The sequence below is a fragment of the Carassius auratus genome, chromosome 45 (assembly GCF_003368295.1).
Source record: "Carassius auratus strain Wakin chromosome 45, ASM336829v1, whole genome shotgun sequence".
Lineage (NCBI taxonomy): Eukaryota > Metazoa > Chordata > Actinopteri > Cypriniformes > Cyprinidae > Carassius > Carassius auratus.
The window spans coordinates 774,453-788,916 of NC_039287.1; the positions used below are offsets into that span (position 1 = coordinate 774,453).

The following is a 14,464-nucleotide window of genomic DNA, read 5'->3' on the forward strand; positions in this document are numbered from 1 at the left end:
CTATGCTGAAAGAGGATCTGTGCATATCACTGCCTTTGTTGGTTGTATTTCTTCTATCCCATGAAGTGCTAGTAAGATTGCTATTAGTTTTAGAGTAAACACAGATCTGAGGTTATTTTTGACATTTTAATTTTGATCAGGGGATGCTGCTACAGCTATTTTCCCAGAGTCTGGATCCTTCGAACTATCAGTGTATATTTGGACTCCAGCCACCCGTCCCACAGACTGCTCTCTCTGCTGCCCTCAGGAAGACGTCACCGTAAGCATCCGATCCCTCACTAGCCAAATCAGGGATAGCTTTTTGACAATAAAAGTGACTTGACTTGACTTAAAATATAAGATCTATATATTTCTGTACAACTCAACTTTTCTAATACACTTGTTTCATTGTTATGTTTATCTTTATGCAATTGGATATCAATCAAAAGCATTGGGAAAGGCCGAGGAGGAATTGCTGACCTAGCCACAGTAGGGGCAATATGTTTTTGACTTAAATCTATTTTCTGTGGTTCTTCATTGGCCTTCCATCCAAAACTTGATAGCTTTTTATATTCATATTCCCAACATCAGTCTTTCAACACCATGATAGTCAGAATTTTACTTTATGCTCATCCAGTACCTCATCCTTAACTTGAGCCTATGGATTTCTTGAGGCATCTCACCCACGAGATGTATTGCCAACTCTCGCGAGACAAATAAACAACCGCAGCTTCAAAAACAAGCCCAAAACAAGCCCAATATTTTTTGATAATTTATTATCATCAATATGATTTGTTATTAGTTATTTATTACCAATAAATAAATAACTAGAAAAAGACTGCAACATATTAAACTGAAACTACCCTTTTATCTGCAAAGCGAAAATATAAGTTATTTTACAAAAATCAGCAAACTGCAACAAAGCAGGATTAAAACTCATCTCCAGTCATCTGTGAGCAGAATGGGATAGGAGAGATGGAAATGGAGAAAAATATAAGAGCTTCAAACGGGAGCTTTTCAATGATTCCCCAAAACAATAATGTTGGTATTCGTGCCCTTCTTTTGTAAATATAAATTGTTCTATCACACTACAACTTTTTTAATGGTAGAATATCTTAATATGATTTTTAAACTTCGTCATAGATAGCAAGTCAGTATCTTCAGAAAAAAAAAACTGACTTATTTTAAAGACTGCCCAGAAAACTATTTTTATAAAGTTGTATATGTGAATTAATAAAAAAGAAAATACTGCTTTTTTTTCCTTTACACAACATAAGTAAGAGCGGACGTAGGGCGCCCTCTGCGCCCGGAATGGAGATTACATTTCCCATCATGCAACACACCAACGCGCATTTACCGGCCTCTCGCGAGAATACGGCCTTTTCCCAGGCCGTCGTTGAAAGAGGTGAGAGTACCGAATTTACCCTGCTAAAGAGAAATTAAGTTAAAATGTCTAAAATAAATGATATTTGGCTCCACGTACGAGCTGCATGTGATGTGTAGACTGTGATGCGTTAGATGCGAGTGTATTACACAGTGGATGGGTACTTTAGAAATGGGAATTTGTATATTTATGGTGTGCTAGCAGACGCGTTGGTACTACAGTATTACTGGGGCACATGTGCTGCTCTAGGATGGTCTAAAATGCCTATATGTAGTAAAATATATGTCGACGACCTGTATTTGCGGTAGAATTAATTCTAATGTAAATGTAGTCGTTCTGTACTAGTTGGTCAATGCTAGCGGTATGCTAAGAACATGCTTTGGAGTTAGCCGCAATAGTCTGATTACTAGCTGGTGAATTCCCGAGAACAGCTGAAGTTAGGATAATATAGTTATTGAGACTTTAATTAAATCCCGAGTTATATAATAAAATATCTCTGAAACTGTTATTATGGATTCTAATGTTTAATGTCACCTTGTTCGCATAAGCAGACGTTGCAGAATGCGTCATCTTTGAAGGATAGTTAACAATTAAATAGTCTTTATTTACTCACCCTCATGTTCTAAACCTTAGTGACTTGCTTCTGCAGACCACGAAAGATGTTACGGCGTGATGCCTTTACATTCACTTTCATAGTTGTCAGCTTCCATTATTATTTTATGTATAACGAGGATGTAATTTATGTTTAAGCTTTGAGCAACATGGGAGTTAATAAATTAGACACTTCTCCCTTTTGAGTGGGCTTTTTCAACTGTATGGTCTTGTTCTAATAAGCTTGTTTGTGTCTTTCAGACACAGGCCATGTTCAGTACCAGCGCGAAAATAGTGAAACCGAATGGCGAAAAGCCAGACGAGTTTGAGTCCGGCATTTCCCAGGTATAGTATATCATATCTCTTTGAAATGTGATCGTGCATCTGTAACCTCTAATGATGAGCTGCTGTCTGTTTGATGCAGGCTCTTCTTGAGCTGGAGATGAACTCTGATTTGAAGGCTCAGCTGAGGGAGCTTCACATCACTGCTGCTAAGGTAAAAGCCCTGCTGGTTCATTTTGGATGAGTGCAGTTACATTAATTACATTTTAACCGCATCAAGATAAGTAGCTGTTTGTACTGATTGACACAACCAACGTGGACATCCTGTGAGATGGCTCTCATGTGGCTCTGTCCGTGTGGCATGAGGGAGCGCAGCACTTTGGTGCCATGACGTACAATCCCGTTCCACGACGTTGGATAGCAAGCTTGTCCCCGGCCTCTGGCTGGTGTGGACAGCGTCCTGTATATTCCTACATCTTCCCAGAGCCCTTTGGGCCGTTACTGGGGAGGTAAACCATGCGGTGCACATGCCCTTAACTGTACTGGACCTTGCTGAGTGCTAAGTAATATATTTATGCGCTTGTAATTTCATGCTATTCTCTTTCTATCTCTCAGGAAATTGAGGTTGGTGGTAGCAGGAAAGCCATCATCATCTTTGTGCCTGTGCCTCAGCTGAAGTCCTTCCAGAAGATCCAGGTGAGGCTTGTGCGTGAGCTGGAGAAGAAATTCAGCGGCAAACACGTGGTGTTCATCGCACAGGTAAGACTTGTCCTTTCTGATCATGTGTCTCTAAGCTGTTGCTGTTTTTTTTTTTTTTGATGCTGATAAAACATTAGTGTTTAAACCTTTTTTTGTTATCCCTTAGAGTGGTATTTTTAAAGACCTCAAATCTTTTTTTTTTTTTTTTTTTTTTATGAATTGTTACCGTTTAGTCCATGTCTGTTTTCTTTAAGGCCTTAAGGTTGCTTTGTGAGTATGTTCTTTACACTTTCACTCATACACGTATTCCAGGTATGCACAATTTAAAGATTGTCCAATCAAATGCTGTCTAGATCTATCTTTTTTCGTAAGTCTAATCATATTTCACTGGTATGCACTTTTTTTTTTTAATCTAGAGACCACTGGATTGGACAATTAAATTTAACTGATATTTAGAGAGCACTGAATAGGATGACGTTTTTGAATTGATGTGCATTTGAAAATTTAAATGGTCCAATCACATTTTGCAGACAAAGAAAAATTTAAAATGAATTTGTCCAATAAATGCTTTTTTTTGTTTGTTTAAATGTCCCTCTATATCTGCAATTTAATTAGCATTTACTGTCTATTGACTTTTTTTCTCAAAGGATCCTCCTGCATCCTTGTCTGCATTTTTTGATTGGAGAAACAACAAATGCTCTACACTGCTCAAAAGTCATGTTTAAATCATCAGTGCCAAATCCTGTGTTGAAAACGTAGCTACTTACAGACTGTGAGTCCGAAGTGCCAGACTGTCTCGGCATTGCCCCACTTTATAGAAACAGACACCTGCATTGTAGGCTACCCACCCAGGAAACGGTCCTCGTCCTCCATAAAATGCGCTGCACACATCAGAATATTTGGGTTGAACTGTCCGGTGTATATACTAGCATGTGAAATGTTATTTAAAAGACATTAATGGTCATTAAAACAAAGTTCAAACAACATTTTTTTCGAATGTCAACATTAATTTCACTTACACAACGTAACTGCATCTCCACGACAAGTAGCCAGCAGCAACTGCGAGAATAAGAGTTACGCCTTATTTCTTTGTGCGAACATTTGGGCGGTGTTATGCAAATCTTCCCTCATCCTGATGTAGATGTGGGTGCGTGTTTAAACGAGGTCTCTATGGGGGGCGTGGACAAGTCTTTTTTTTTTTTTTTTTTTTTTATATAAAAAATATCTCTTTGGGTTTGAGACTTAAGTTTCTGCAACTTTACAGATCATCTTTATTCACCAAGAGCTTTGTTACACCAAAGAGAAAGGAAGAAATTAATTTGCATCATGTGACCCCTTTAATGTGAATGAACATAATCCTGTATCAGAGGCAAAATGACTAAATATTGGGAAGGCGATGGCATGTATTATCTTTGTCTAACTCCAAATGATTGGACACTGATCCGGACCAGTTGATAACCTGTTATTTGATTAGTCTCAACTTGACACTCAAATTAACTGAACACATTTTAATGATGCAAAAGCAGTGCACACAGTGAAGTGAATATGAAAGGCTGAGTGGTGTATGTCAGTCTTTGCAGGGCTGGAGTCAAATAATGACGCGGTTACAGGGCGCGTGTTGTTTTTGTTTTGTTAGTTTTTTTTTAAACCGCTTAGTCAGCACTAACAGTACCTATCTAGTTTCCACTGGGATCAGAAACATTCAAGTGATTTCATGATTTTTAGTCATGGTGTGATTAGATTTTTCCCAACGTGGACATCCTGTGAGATGGCTCTCATGTGGCTCTGTCCGTGTGGCATAAGGGAGCGCAGCACTTCGGTGCCATGACGTACAATCCCGTTCCACGACGTTGGATAGCAAGCTTGTCCCCGGCCTCTGGCTGGTGTGGACAGCGTCCTGTATATTCCTACATCTTCCCAGAGCCCTTTGGGCCATTACTGGGGAGGTAAACCATGCAGTGTACATGTTGTTTTGAGCAACAAATATATATTTTTGCTTCAGTATTAGCATGTTGACCACTAAATTAATGATTTTAACCTTGATTTATTCTGTTTTCTAGAGAAGAATCCTGCCTAAACCCACAAGGAAAAGCCGTACAAAGAACAAGCAGAAGCGCCCCAGGAGGTAAATGTCGTCTTGTTGCATTTTGGAAGCTGTTTTGCTGAGTTAGGGTTGGTAGTGCTTGCTTTTTTTCAGTGTGAATTTGCCTACAATAGCACTGTTGTGCTGATTAGCCTGTTAGTGTATAGCAAACCCAACGTGGACATCCTGTGAGATGGCTCTCATGTGGCTCTGTCCGTGTGGCATAAGGGAGCGCAGCACTTCGGTGCCATGACGTACAATCCCGTTCCACGACGTTGAATAGCAAGCTTGTCCCCGGCCTCTGGCTGGTGTGGACAGCGTCCTGTATATTCCTACATCTTCCCAGAGCCCTTTGGGCCGTTACTGGGGAGGTAAACCATGCAGTGCACAACCAAAACTGTTTTAAGATGCTTAATTTTGGGTCATGTGAACTTGTTTTTTTTTTTTTTGTTGTTGTTTTTTTAGTGCAGAAGTTTAGGGTTCGTCCATTTAAACTCTGTTTTCCCTTTCAGCCGAACTCTGACTAATGTGCATGACGCTATCCTTGAGGATCTGGTCTTCCCCAGCGAAATTGTTGGCAAAAGGATTCGCGTGAAACTGGACAGCAGCAGGCTCATCAAGGTCCACCTCGACAAGGCACAGCAAAACAATGTTGAACACAAAGTGAGTACTACTCTCTTAAAAAAAAAAAAAAAGAATTAATCACCCAACGTGGACATCCTGTGAGATGGCTCTCATGTGGCTCTGTCCGTGTGGCATAAGGGAGCGCAGCACTTCGGTGCCATGACGTACAATCCCGTTCCACGCCGTTGGATAGCAAGCTTGTCCCCGGCCTCTGGCTGGTGTGGACAGCGTCCTGTATATTCCTACATCTTCCCAGAGCCCTTTGGGCCGTTACTGGGGAGGTAAACCATGCAGTGCACATTATTAATTGCCAGAGTGGAGTTGCTATTTTTGGGCTTTTGCTGAATTATCAGGCAATCCTAATTTGATATGTGTGCAATTTAAACATTCTCCGTTAGTTTTAATCCTTGTTACTTCAACTTAATATATAATATAAATTATGTGATGTAGCTTTAAGACATGTTTAAATTTGAGTCCATTTTTTATAAACTGGATATTTATATAAGTAATCAAGCTAAGTTGTGTTTTGTTTCAGGTTGAGACTTTCTCTGGTGTCTACAAGAAGCTCACAGGCAAGGATGTGATATTTGAGTTCCCAGAGTTCCAACTGTAAAGAACAGATGGCAAAATAAATTTGTTTACTGTCATGTTCCCTGTCTGTGTTCCTTTTATTTTTCAAATAAGTCATTGACTTCTGACTTATGTGGTCAAATTTGAATAAGGTGCGAGTTCATTAATATATTGCATGAGCAAAAGACATGTTCTGAAAAGGTATTGGGTCATAGCAGTCTTTTACCCTGGTTTGTGCATTATCGTTTAGCAGATTATGAAAACAAAATGCCCTGTAGAGAAGATCAATTGAGGATGTTTTGACCCTGTTATGGAGCCCACAAGGGCAAGTGAACTATCTTTTATAGTGCTCAAACTAATCTCTGATCATGACTCCCAGAAGAAATGGTTAAAGATGAGATATAAACCAGGCCATCTGGCAGCCAAGATTGTGCCTATATTAAGACCATCATATGAAGATAGTATGTTGGTCAATGTCCTGTATTAGCTTTAGAATTAAAATAAATGTTATTTAGGTTAATCAAAAAGGTATTTTTCCCCCCAGTGAATTAATTGATTGAATTTCTCTCACCAGAGCAATGAATGGGCTTATTTTACAGAACTGATTAAGAAAAATCTTTAGTATGAAAAAAAAGGAATGGGTGTTTTATCAACAGAGAGAGCTGTTACTCCAGAGACTCACTGACGTGGTTTGGGAAAAGAATGTAGTTCATGGTTGTAACTTGAATATAGTAGCATTAGGAAATTCTAAATAGAAACTATGCTACGTTTCCGTTAACTATGTTACTATAAACATCCAACGATCGAGTTCTAAGATTCCACTCCGTACTTATACTACATTCAAACTGACGGTTGTAGATTAAGATAATGGACTTAGCTCAGTTTAAGTGGTTGCTTTGGAGAAGGTAATGTTAGTTAAATATTATAGTTAGTCGATATATAACGCGGGAGCTAGCGATTTTGTTTACAATTTTTTGCTTTGTTTATAGCAAGGGCTTAGATTAAGCTTTTTCGGGCAAGTGTGTTCGTATTGAGGTTTTCAAGAGCTGGTGTCAATAAATATAGATTTAAACTCAAAGAGACGGGGTAGTCTGCGCATGAAATTATGTTTTCGGACCGAGAAGGCGAATTGAAAACTCCTGCAGTGTGTGTTTCACTCATAATCGAGGCCGGACGACGCTCTCGCACAGAGAAACTCCTAATATGGACAACAGCGTCCAGCTATCGCTGTATGAAAACAGTTTTTTTTTTTTTCAAGTCCAAAAAAAATCTTCTGCAGGTGATAAAGTACACTGTAAAAAAAAACTGTAATTTTACGGAATTTTACTGTTTTATTTTACAGTTTTTTCCACGTAATTTTGAAATACAGTTTAAAATTGTAAAATTACAGAAAGAGACTGTAAATTTACATATCTTATGTAAAATCACATGAAAAACATGTCAATGTGCATAACGTCCCAAAAATATTTTTGAAGATTTATTTCACATAATGCGCTATATTTATATGTAGTATGTGCAGTATGTGTGTGTGTGTGTACGTGTGTGTGTGGCATTAATAATATAATGCCATATTTTTTAATAGATTAAAAATATAAATAACAACTGTACAAAAGTTAACGTTCATTATTATTATTATTATTATTATTACTATTGATATAATATGTTGTATATGTAGCCTACATTGCGTGTTTGCATAAAAGAGCAGGTTAATCCTTTTTTGAACAGGTTTGTTGAAAAATCCTTCTCGAAAGAATCGTATTTCCAAAGTACTGTCAACTGACCACATCTTCTTCCGCTTGTCAAAATAGTTCTGCTCAGTTTGGTGTTTTATTACGGATTTATTCTCATAGTACCGTTTCATAATTTGATATAATAATATAATAATATGCTGATATTAAAATAAAAAAAAAAAAAAAATGTAATATTCGAACTGAAGGAATTCCCGCCCTAGCGCAAGGACACATTCTCCTCCAAGCACGCAGTGGAGCTGCTGCGCGCGCAGAAGGAATAACTCGACCTTCAGTTTCACGGTCAATCTTCAATCTGAGGCGAAAATAAGCAGGTAAAGTTCATGTTTTCTCATTTTGGTCATTACTAAATGCTATTTCTACTATATATGAGTTCTAAAATTTAGAATGTTTACCTTTTTGAATCGTTAAACCAGTATTTCAAACTTCGGCGCTGACCAGTGCCGTTAGTCGTTAAGTGTGGGTAACGTTAACTTCTAATGTTATTTTGTCCCTGAGGGAAAAACAGGCTTACTTTAAGGAAAGTCGTTAGCTGGTTGTCTACGATACTGTTATTAAATATTATTATCATTTGTGGTTTAAGAACTCATAAATTTAACAGTTAGCTCAGTTAATGTTAAGTTCGAATATGTAGATGTTGCCAACTTTACCGAACTTCGACGCATAATGCAGTGTTTTTAATCAGTTTTGATATACATAATAGTAGGCGTCGTCTAAAAGCAAAAAAAAAAAAAAAAAAAAATCATATTTTTCGAGGCGAGATTGGATGAAAATTCTGAATTTAGAAACAGACTCATTAGGACCAGCGCTTAAAGTGACGCGCGATTTGAAACGTTATGTTCGTCTGCATTTCTCCCTCTTCAAGCACTGGTTATTACGCTTGTATAATGAAATTCACTTAACTACTTTAATTTGTCTGCATGTTTTACTCTTTTACTTCCAGATATAGTCTTATTGAGGGTCTGAAATATCGTTACAGTCAGTATTTAATCACTTTTTAATAAATTATTTCTGTTGGTTACCCTTTATATCTGTCTATCGGTTAAGCAAATATTTAAAATATTAAAAGTGTTTCAAAAAGCTGGTGAAACCATTGACCAGTTAAAATTGTGAATGAAAAAACAATGTCTGCAGTGTGTCATCTGAGAATTCATATAACCTTGTAATCTTGTAATCTACGCCTAGGGAAAAAAGTTTCACAACTTCTGTTTTAATCACCCTTCTATAATTAAAGACTGTTATAGCTTATAGGGATTATTGATAGACTCACTGATAGGGATGAACAGGTGGCGCAGATAAGGTTCAGAACCATAGATATAAAACATTTATCAATATATTTCTTTGTATTTTTGTAGATTTCCTTAAAATTTCACATTTACATGCTTTTTTTCTCCTTACAGATAAGTTCAGTGAGTGCTAAAACCATGGTCAACATGAAAGGGTGAGTTGCAAAATGCAAAGATGTTCACATATTACACTTGTAATAGTTGTGGTGTTTATGGTTTATGAACTTTATGTTTTCTGTTCACCCAGTCATAGTTAACGACCACATCACCATCTTCTGCAACGCTCTGATGTTTGCTTCATACAACTGCTTGAACATTTCATACCCAGGAAACCAAGGAGAAACGCAAGAGATTGTGCAAAGGTAAAAACACACACTCATACACTCACTCTCACACATATCACACTCACACGTGTGTTCTCACACACACTCACACTTTTTCAACACACACTGAATTACGCATCCTTACATACACTCACTCTAACACACACACTCTCACACACAGTCACACACGCACCCACACACAGTCACACATGCCTACTCACACACACAGACACTCACATACACGCAGTCACACACACACATCCTCACACTCACATACACATTCTCTCACATGCATTCTCACACACACACTCAATGTCACATATGCATCCTCACACTCTCACATATACACACGGTCACACACACATCCTCAAACTGACACACTCTCACATACACACACTCACAAATGCATCTTCACACTCGCACACTCACGTCCACATTTGCACACATGCATCCTCACACACACACACACACACACACACACACTCACTCTCTCAAATGCATCCTCACACTTACATACTCTCAGATACACACACTCTCAGAAACGTTTCCTCACTCATACACACACTCTCACACGCATCATCACACACACAGTTACACAGTTTCACATACTCTAACAAATGCATCCTTACACTCACACACTCTCACACACGCATCCTCACACACACTCTCACACACATTCTAATACAAACATCCACACACTCTAACATAGACAGTTACACATGCAACCTCACACACATTCTCTCTCTCACACACACACACTCTCACACGCATCTTCACACACAGTTATACACTTTCACATATTCTTACAAATGCATCCTTACACTCACACACTCTCACACACGCATCCTCTCACACACACTTCCTTATACAAACATCCAAACATTCTCACATAGACAGTCACACACACTCTCACACACACTAACATACTCTCACACGCATCCCCACACAACCTTCTAGGGCTGCATAATTAATCACATGCGTTTTTCAGGCGTGTCTCGTCATTAAAGTCGGTCCTGTGATTAGTAGTAAATATCCATCACCTGTTTTCAAATTAAGCAACATTTAATAAACAGAGCTGTAGTTCACTGACAAGCTATGCAGTATCCTGTTCATAATCTAATGCGATTCATCTGCAAATGCATCTGACAACTGCATGTGGTTAATTGTGCAGCCCTACATGCATCCTCACACTCTCATCCTCACACAACACACTCTCTTACATTGTCACAACCTTCTTAGTCTGCCTCACACACAACTACCTCTCACATACTTCTTCACAACATCCACCACAAGCATGCCCTTTACAAGTTCTTATTGTTCTGCTTTTATTTTAAATATATTCACAGCATATGGTACAGTCCATGTTTTATTACTAAATATGTTTTTTTTACTCAACAGATTCCTTTTTAAGATGAACCCCGAGAAGGGATCGAAAGTGGAGAAGACCACATCGAGAAAGAAATCAGCAGTCAGTCCAAAGGTTCTTTCACTGATTAACAAGATTGCGGACTTTGAAAGGATGGAGTAAAACTTGGAGTGTCAGATCTTCCTACATTGCCTAGCAGAAATTCTTGACAGTGTCAAAGACTTAAAATACTTGCTGATTATTTGCTTTCATGGTTGATTTTTTTTTTTTTTAATGCATCATCTGTTGTCAAGATGAATTAATCTGTTCACAGGTGGTTCAGTTTTAAGGACAAATTAATTCTTATTTTTTATTTGTTTACCAATTTGCTATATTGTTGCAGTTTTGAACAATTCTTTTGTGTGTTGTTGCAGTTATTAAATATATATATATATATATATATATATATTATATACTGTTGCAGTTATGAAAAAAAACTGAATTGTATGTGGTTGCAGTTGTGATCTAATTTAAACTTTTGGGCTTATTTTTTTATTGGAATATTGTTGCAGTTTAGCTATAATCTCTATACTGGTATATTGTTGCAGTTTTGTACAAAGAATATTAGTAAATTGCAGTCCTGAACAAACTATTTGTATATTCTTGCAGATTGGTCAATAAATTATTAAAACACATTTTTGCACTTACGGCTGATTATTTGAATTAAAGCAGTGTTCAAACTTTATGATAATTTAATGGTTTTTTTCTTATTAACTTTCCACAATATTTATGTAAAACATCTTATCAAACATTAAAAGCTGAAGAAAATACAGAAAATATGTAAAATTACAGCAAAAAACTGTATTTTTGAATTACGGAAAATTACTGTTACTTAATGTGCACGTTATTTAACGGTAATTTTCCGGCACCCCAGCTGCCGGAATTTTACCGTTTTTTTACGGGATTTTTTTTTACAGTGTATATGAACAATGCAGTGCTAATTGACATAGCATTTATTACAGTATATAAACTATTCTGCCTTATTTTGTGATAAAAAGTGTTTGTAGTATATAAAAAATTATTTCAAAGCTGATTTTTTTTGCATCACTACTTGCAGTCACACGATCCTTCAGAATTAGAATAGTTCTTCAGAATAATTCTGATATACTGATTTGCTGCTAAAAAAAGAAAAAAATGCCTGTTATTATGATAATGTTGAAAACAGCTGAGTAGAATTTTTTCATGTTTCTTTGATGAAAGTTCAGAAGAGCAGCATTTATCTGATATAGAAATCTCTTGTGAAATGTCTTTATCATCACTTTTGATAAATGTAAAGAATTCTTGCTAAATAAAATTATTAATTTCTATAATTTATTTAACTATATATATATATATATACACACACACAGTATTGTTCAAAATAATAGCAGTACAATGTGACTAACCAGAATAATCAAGGTTTTTAGTATATTCTTTATTGCTACGTGGCAAACAAGTTACCAGTAGGTTCAGTAGATTGTCAGAAAACAAACAAGACCCAGCATTCATGATATGCACGCTCTTAAGGCTGTGCAATTGGGCAATTAGTTGAAAGGGGTGTGTTCAAAAAAATAGCAGTGTCTACCTTTGACTGTACAAACTCAAAACTATTTTGTACAAACATTTTTTTTTTCTGGGATTTAGCAATCCTGTGAATCACTAAACTAATATTTAGTTGTATGACCACAGTTTTTTAAAACTGCTTGACATCTGTGTGGCATGGAGTCAACCAACTTGTGGCACCTCTCAGCTGTTATTCCACTCCATGATTCTTTAACAACATTCCACAATTCATTCACATTTCTTGGTTTTGCTTCAGAAACAGCATTTTTGATATCACCCCACAAGTTCTCAATTGGATTAAGGTCTGGAGATTGGGCTGGCCACTCCATAACATTAATTTTGTTGGTTTGGAACCAAGACTTTGCCCGTTTACTAGTGTGTTTTGGGTCATTGTCTTGTTGAAACAACCATTTCAAGGGCATGTCCTCTTCAGAATAGGGCAACATGACCTCTTCAAGTATTTTAACATATGCAAACTGATCCATGATCCCTGGTATGCGATAAATAGGCCCAACACCATAGTAGGAGAAACATGCCCATATCATGATGCTTGCACCTCCATGCTTCACTGTCTTCACTGTGTACTGTGGCTTGAATTCAGAGTTTGGGGGTCGTCTCACAAACTGCCTGTGGCCCTTGGACCCAAAAAGAACAATTTTACTCTCATCAGTCCACAAAATGTTCCTCCATTTCTCTTTAGGCCAGTTGATGTGTTCTTTGGCAAATTGTAACCTCTTCTGCACATGCCTTTTTTTTAACAGAGGGACTTTGCGGGGGATTCTTGAAAATAGATTAGCTTCACACAGACGTCTTCTAACTGTCACAGTACTTACAGGTAACTCCAGACTGTCTTTGATCATCCTGGAGGTGATCATTGGCTGAGCCTTTGCCATTCTGGTTATTCTTCTATCCATTTTGATGGTTGTCTTCCGTTTTCTTCCACGTCTCTCTGGTTTTGCTCTCCATTTTAAGGCATTGGAGATCATTTTAGCTGAACAGCCTATCATTTTTTGCACCTCTTTATAGGTTTTCCCCTCTCTAATCAACTTTTTAATCAAAGTACGCTGTTCTTCTGAACAATGTCTTGAACGACCCATTTTCCTCAGCTTTCAAATGCATGTTCAACAAGTGTTGGCTTCATCCTTAAATAGGGGCCACCTGATTCACACCTGTTTCTTCACAAAATTGATGACCTGAGTGATTGAATGCCACACTGCTATTTTTTTGAACACACCCCTTTCAACTAATTCAACTAATTGCCCAATTGCACAGCCTTAAGAGCGTGCATATCATGAATGCTGGGTCTCATTTGTTTTCTGAGAATCTACTGAACCTACTGGTAACTTGTTTGCCACGTAGCAATAAAAAAATATACGAAAAACCTTGATTATTCTGGTTAGTCACATTGTACTACTATTATTTTGAACAATACTGTATATATATATATATATATATATATATATATATATATACATACAGACTAAGCTTTTGAATGGAATAGTGTATAATGTTGCAAAAGCTTTTTATTTCACATAAATGCTGATCTGTGGATCCTTCTATTCATCAAAGAATACTGAAAAAAAATTACTCATCTGTTTTAAATATTGATAATCAGCAAGTCCGCATATTAAGAATGATTTCTGATTAATGTGTCACTGAATACTGAAGGAAGTATGCTGAAAATTCACCATTACATTTAAAATGTATTCAAATAGAAAAAAAATATATTTTAAATAGTATAAATATTTCACAATATTTTACTGCTTTTGCTGTACTTTGCATCAAATAAATGCAGGCTTGGTGAGCAGAAAATACTTTTTTCAAAACATTAAAAGTATCTTGCTGTTAAAAAACTGTTGACTAGTAGGCTATATAGATTACAGAAATGTTATATCGTAATGTTTTATATATATATATATATATATATATATATATATATATATATATA

At 36.9% G+C, this 14,464-nt stretch overlaps 1 protein-coding gene, 1 long non-coding RNA gene and 4 other non-coding genes across 6 annotated transcripts; all 6 read left to right on the forward strand.

The window, feature by feature from the left end:
- Positions 1 to 1,317: 1,317 nt before the first annotated feature.
- LOC113062802 (40S ribosomal protein S7) lies at positions 1,318 to 6,291 on the forward strand. Its single transcript, XM_026232796.1, has 7 exons — positions 1,318 to 1,384; positions 2,216 to 2,299; positions 2,379 to 2,450; positions 2,852 to 2,995; positions 4,996 to 5,060; positions 5,531 to 5,681; positions 6,178 to 6,291. The coding sequence occupies exons 2-7, from the start codon at positions 2,225 to 2,227 to the stop codon at positions 6,253 to 6,255; spliced, it is 585 nt and encodes a 194-aa protein (XP_026088581.1). The 5' UTR covers positions 1,318 to 1,384; positions 2,216 to 2,224; the 3' UTR covers positions 6,256 to 6,291.
- Positions 2,547 to 2,767, forward strand: LOC113063531 (small nucleolar RNA SNORA73 family). The gene has a single exon (XR_003278716.1). It is a non-coding gene; the product is annotated as a small nucleolar RNA SNORA73 family (small nucleolar RNA).
- LOC113063528 (small nucleolar RNA SNORA73 family) lies at positions 4,683 to 4,903 on the forward strand. The gene has a single exon (XR_003278713.1). It is a non-coding gene; the product is annotated as a small nucleolar RNA SNORA73 family (small nucleolar RNA).
- Positions 5,191 to 5,411, forward strand: LOC113063529 (small nucleolar RNA SNORA73 family). The gene has a single exon (XR_003278714.1). It is a non-coding gene; the product is annotated as a small nucleolar RNA SNORA73 family (small nucleolar RNA).
- On the forward strand, positions 5,725 to 5,945 carry LOC113063530 (small nucleolar RNA SNORA73 family). Its single transcript, XR_003278715.1, has one exon. It is a non-coding gene; the product is annotated as a small nucleolar RNA SNORA73 family (small nucleolar RNA).
- A 1,856-nt stretch (positions 6,292 to 8,147) lies between the features above and the next one.
- On the forward strand, positions 8,148 to 11,271 carry LOC113062803 (uncharacterized). The gene is made up of 4 exons (XR_003278591.1): positions 8,148 to 8,274; positions 9,361 to 9,401; positions 9,494 to 9,608; positions 10,968 to 11,271. It is a non-coding gene; the product is annotated as an uncharacterized LOC113062803 (long non-coding RNA).
- The last annotated feature ends 3,193 nt before the right edge of the window (positions 11,272 to 14,464 follow it).

What these genes read in the sequence shown, in the direction of transcription:
- LOC113062802 (XM_026232796.1), top strand. Translation starts at nt 2,225, where the DNA reads ATGTTCAGTACCAGCGCGAAAATAGTGAAACCGAATGGCGAAAAGCCA. An exon ending in TTGAGTCCGGCATTTCCCAG is followed by an intron (nt 2,300 to 2,378) that starts GTATAGTATATC and finishes TGTTTGATGCAG; the next exon opens with GCTCTTCTTGAGCTGGAGAT. An exon ending in ACGTGGTGTTCATCGCACAG is followed by an intron (nt 2,996 to 4,995) that starts GTAAGACTTGTC and finishes TCTGTTTTCTAG; the next exon opens with AGAAGAATCCTGCCTAAACC.